The following is a 4,770-nucleotide window of genomic DNA, read 5'->3' on the forward strand; positions in this document are numbered from 1 at the left end:
TCACACACAGAGTTAAACTGCATTCAGTGATCCACAAAGATGACCCACCTGAAGGTCACATGCTCACACATTGAAATGATGATTTGTAGTTTTACTGATCAAAGGCTCTCACTGACACAGAGTCGGTCATTATCCTCCAAAATGACAATCAACACACAACATGGACGATTGTTACTTTAGAAAACTGTAGATGTCACTGTTGGATGAGAATTTACAACCATTGTAGAAAACATCCATTGAAAAACACATTTTAACTTGTTCACTTACTGACACTGTAAAATTACTGTAACTGTGTCATTTTAAACATTTGTTAAAATAGGTTTAAAGTGTAAATGATGACACAAACTGTAGGTAACATTTTACATTACCTGTAAATAATTAACCAGAATAACTTTATTCACAGTTCCTGCAACTTGGAAATAAGGTCATTTGTATTTTTATATAAGTTTTGTGCAGCTTACTGTGTCGTTTTATTCACTTGTGTAAAGAACAGTATCATCAGCGTAGAGTTTTATAACCACACTGACACAGTTATAATAAGTGGTTAATCTACATGTTCAGTGATCATCATAAATCAACCAGATTAATGTGGAAACATCCAAACATACTTTTATAAATGAGCTAAATGGACATTTCTGTCTTCAGCTTAGGCTTTTAGGTTAAAATTTAACAACAACCTGAATTAAAAATGGGTAAAATATATGTTTGTCAGTATATGAATCTTGTTGTAACAGCATGTCCTATAACCATAATTAATTCATATATACATATACAACTACAAAGAAACAGTTATTTTCATTTTATTCTGAATGTTGTACTGAAAGAATTTGGAAAACTTATCACACTTTACATCATGTGTAACATTAAAATATAAACAGCAAAAGTAAAAATACATGAAAATTAAACTTGTCCAACTTAACTTGCAGAAACAGTTTATCGTAGTAGATAGAAAATCCTTTATTTACACTTAGTCACAATCAATATTCTGTATTATGTGTATTTGTCATGTTGAGAAAGTATCTGACCTGTTCATTAAAACAATTAACTAATATTTCTGAAAACGGATCAAAGTGATCGATGAGATGAAGTGATGAGATGTGATGGTGAGAAAAGTGCAGCAGAAAACAGTCAGTCATCATGTGAGTAGTTGCTGGATGCTCCGTTGTCTGTGAGGATCCTCAGCAGAGAGAGTCCACAGCAGTACACCAGACTCTTCACTATCAGCACTGTGTAGAGCAGACAGAGCAGCTTCACCTGGTACTGAGACTGGAGAGGATCCAGGGGAACCACTGCAACACAAAAGGATTCAAACAGAAAGCAGTCAGTGCTCTGCTCTCTCTGCAGCACAACATTGGAGCTGTCCATGCAGAGAGGCAGCAGGTGATCTTACAGTCAGCTTGCTGCAGAGCTGCCAGGTCTGCTGGCTCTCTCTCTGGAGGACAGGAGGCTGCTGGAGCTGGAAGCTCTGAAACACAAAAGGAGTCACATGTTTGGAGTAGCAGGGACAAATGGCAGTGCTCTGCTGCTCTGCTCTCTTTGACAGCGTCTCCACATGAAGCTGAATCCCTGCTGAACACAGTCACCAAACCTTCATCACCTTGTTGTGTTTGGGCCTCCACTGTCCCCCCTTCATGCTTCACCTCACAGCGGTATTTATATGTGCTGTTCTGTGGCTGATGGAGCAGCAAGATGGAGGCGCTGCGTCCCGACTCTCGGAGCTCCAGCTGTTCTCCCTCAGCAGGGCTCGACTCGTCCCATGAGTCGTCCTCCTTCTTCTTCTTCTGGATTTTCCAGGAGAACTGGACCAGAGGAGGAAACATGTCTGAGACCACACACAGCAGGGAGCTCTTCCCCTCCAGGTGGTCTCTGGATGCTGCTGGGTACACGCTCACCACGGGCTTCAGCACCTGCTCACCTGAAGTTTGAAGCAGCAACAAGCAGCACAGACACACATTCACACAGTCAACAGCAGCTTCCAGCACTGCAGCAAATTCAGTGGGATCCTGGAAACCACCTGGACTCTGATCCAGTAGAACTTTCTTCTATCTCCACTAGATATATTCTAGTAAACTAGTCCTCAACACAAAGTTCACTACACAGACTGGACCAGTTTTACTGATGTTAGCAAAGATCCTGTTACTGACACAGGGTCGACAAACCGTGCTCGGTAAACGACACTGGTAGAGTGCAGACCAGGAAAATGTGGCAACCAAACTACAACAGCTGTTTAAAAATTGAAATTGATTTGAGAATTAATTTGTGACTTTTATTTAAACAGAAACATAATTTTAAGGAAAAACAGTTAATATCACAATACATCTAAATATAAATAAATAAATAAAATTTGCCTGATTTTAAATACACAGTACAGTGCAAAAGTCTTGTTCACCATTTGCTTTTTTCTTTTATGAACAATAACCAGTTTCTATTTCACTTGTTTGTTTTTTTAACTTATACAAAAAGTTGTTTCTTGGCTTCTCTCCTTCCACAAAAAACATTTCTGGTCCAGCTTCTTCAGGCTGCAGAAGGACCAACTTGGCATCCTTGGTCCTTGCTGGACTTCTGATCTCTCTTGATCACTGTGAACATATTTGTAATGAACACTAGCTGTATTCTAATTAAGTGACTACAATATAAATAGGTTTTTATTTATAATAGCACTGTTAAACCAAAGAAGAAATTAATGGTGCCTAAGACTTTTGCACAGTACTGTAATTCAACTTGTTAATTGAATTTGTGATTATTTATGTAACCAACATAAATATATATTAAACCTAATTTAATATATTATTGTTTTCATATAGTTTTAATCTACAGTAGTTTTAATCTACAGTAGTAGATTTCTGTCCAACTCTGATTTAACATATTTTACATGTTCATACAGGATATATTAGCTGCACTGAAAATACATTCTACATTCTAATGTTATTTCTATTTATCGTGCACTCAGAGCTGAAACTTTCAGATCCTAGAGTTTCTGCAGTATGTGTAATACTACATACTGGATACTACTAATGTTTTCTTCAAGGTATTTGAATCAGTTTTACTGATTATGTAAAACACATTTATCCACTGATCACAAATACTTGATCTGACATTAGAAGAGTTTCTGGAAATGTTCTGTCCAGGAAAATAATGTTAAGAAATATTGAACATTTCAGAATCCGAGTGAAAGTGAAGAATCAATAAAATGACTGAAGACAAAGAAAGTTGATTCTTACCTGTTACATACAGTTTAGTTCCTGAACCAAAGATCCAGTCTCACAGTGACAGAGAGTGATACAAAAACCTGTTCTGCTGTTGAATGTGTCAGCTGAGGTGAACGAGTGCAGATGATGAACCAGGATCAGATTTCAGCTCCATGAGGTTTTTCTCTAATGTTCAGATCAACACCACTGTTTTTGTTTTTCTCTATTGTTCAGTTAATTATTGGATGGATTCTCAGTTAAACTGCTTCATTCATGTTCCCCTCAGGATGAACCGTAAGAACTTTGTTGATCCTACTTTTTATTTTGCATCATAAATATGCTTATTAAAACTTGTTCTATAAACAAATAAATAAATGTTTGTTCTTACCTGTTACATACAGTTTAGTTCCAGATCCAAAGTTCAAGTAGACAGATCCTCCCACAGTGACAGAGACTGATACAAAAACCTTTCTGCTGTTCAATGTTTCAGCTGAGGTTTATTGTTCAGACTGAAATATTTCAATTCTCAGTTAAACTGCTTCATTCATGTTTCCCTCAGGATGAACCGTAGAACTGTGTTGATCCTCTGACTTTCCATCTGGCTGTTTGTGTCTCAAGTGGGAGAAGGGACAAGTCAAGAATGAACAGAAACTAGAATTATTTATAGGAAAAGTACACAAAACAGGGAACTAAGGGGGGCAAAAACACGACGACAAGGTGACAACATAAAACTACCAATATGTTGGGGAACAAAGTAATAAAACAAGAAATCAGAAGTACAACAGAAAACCACTGCTCAGTGGCAGGAAAACAACTCACTGAAAACAGGTAACTAAAGTCCAAAGTTCAGAGAGGCAAAGTCCAAACAATCCAGGGAGGGAGAAAACAGGGCTGAGGACGATGGCCAGGAGCAGGTTGGGGAAAACACAATGATCTGACAGTGGGGAGAGGACTGAGGAGAGAATTTGTAGGGAAAAGGGAAACAGGTGGAGCCAACATGCAATCAACCCATATGAGGATGGGTTCCCTGTTGAGTCTGGTTCCTCTCAAGGTTTCTTCCTGTTGCCTTCTCAGGGAGTTTTTTCTTGCCACCGTTGCCCTCGGCTTTCTCATCAGGGACAATCTGATTATTATGATTCTTACACATTTACTGTTCATGTACTGTTCTTTGGTTGTGTAAAGCTGCTTTATGACAATGTCAATTGTAAAAAGCGCTCTACAAATAAAATTTAATTGAATTGAATCAACAACTGGGAGAGCAGGTAGAGAAGTGGCTGGTGGGTGGATATTAAAACAAATCTCCAACACTAATAACATTTCCCTCTGTGTCAACTGTATTTCTGTTTTATCTACTTTGCATTGTAAATTATTTAACTGTCATAACTTTCACAAATTAAAATTCTATTACTCAGTAAGCAAGAAAATGTATTTTGCACTAGTTTCTCTCAAGTTAGATATTTTGCAGGATGAAATAAGCTAAATAACTAATTTAAATGAAAAAAAACAACTGTATTACTGGAACAGTCGGAGGCACTGATGTCAGAAATTATGCTTCCCCTAAAATAGCATTAGCTTGGTATCT

At 37.7% G+C, this 4,770-nt stretch overlaps 1 protein-coding gene across 1 annotated transcript; it reads right to left on the reverse strand.

Moving 5' to 3' along the window:
- Window positions 1–882: 882 nt before the first annotated feature.
- Window positions 883–3,786, reverse strand: LOC113171877. Its single transcript, XM_026374614.2, has 4 exons — window positions 3,780–3,786; window positions 3,577–3,642; window positions 1,391–1,915; window positions 883–1,289 (listed from the first exon to the last, which is right to left on the reverse strand). The coding sequence occupies exons 1-4, from the start codon at window positions 3,784–3,786 to the stop codon at window positions 1,129–1,131; spliced, it is 759 nt and encodes a 252-aa protein (XP_026230399.1). The 3' UTR covers window positions 883–1,128.
- Between the last annotated feature and the right edge of the window lie 984 nt (window positions 3,787–4,770).

Source organism: Anabas testudineus, chromosome 17 (assembly GCF_900324465.2).
Source record: "Anabas testudineus chromosome 17, fAnaTes1.2, whole genome shotgun sequence".
Taxonomy (NCBI): Eukaryota; Metazoa; Chordata; class Actinopteri; order Anabantiformes; family Anabantidae; genus Anabas; species Anabas testudineus.

What these genes read in the sequence shown, in the direction of transcription:
- LOC113171877 (XM_026374614.2), bottom strand. An exon ending in AACTAAACTGTATGTAACAG is followed by an intron (nt 1,916 to 3,576) that starts GTAAGAACAAAC and finishes TTCAAACTTCAG; the next exon opens with GTGAGCAGGTGCTGAAGCCC. An exon ending in AGCTCTGCAGCAAGCTGACT is followed by an intron (nt 1,290 to 1,390) that starts GTAAGATCACCT and finishes TTTGTGTTGCAG; the next exon opens with TGGTTCCCCTGGATCCTCTC.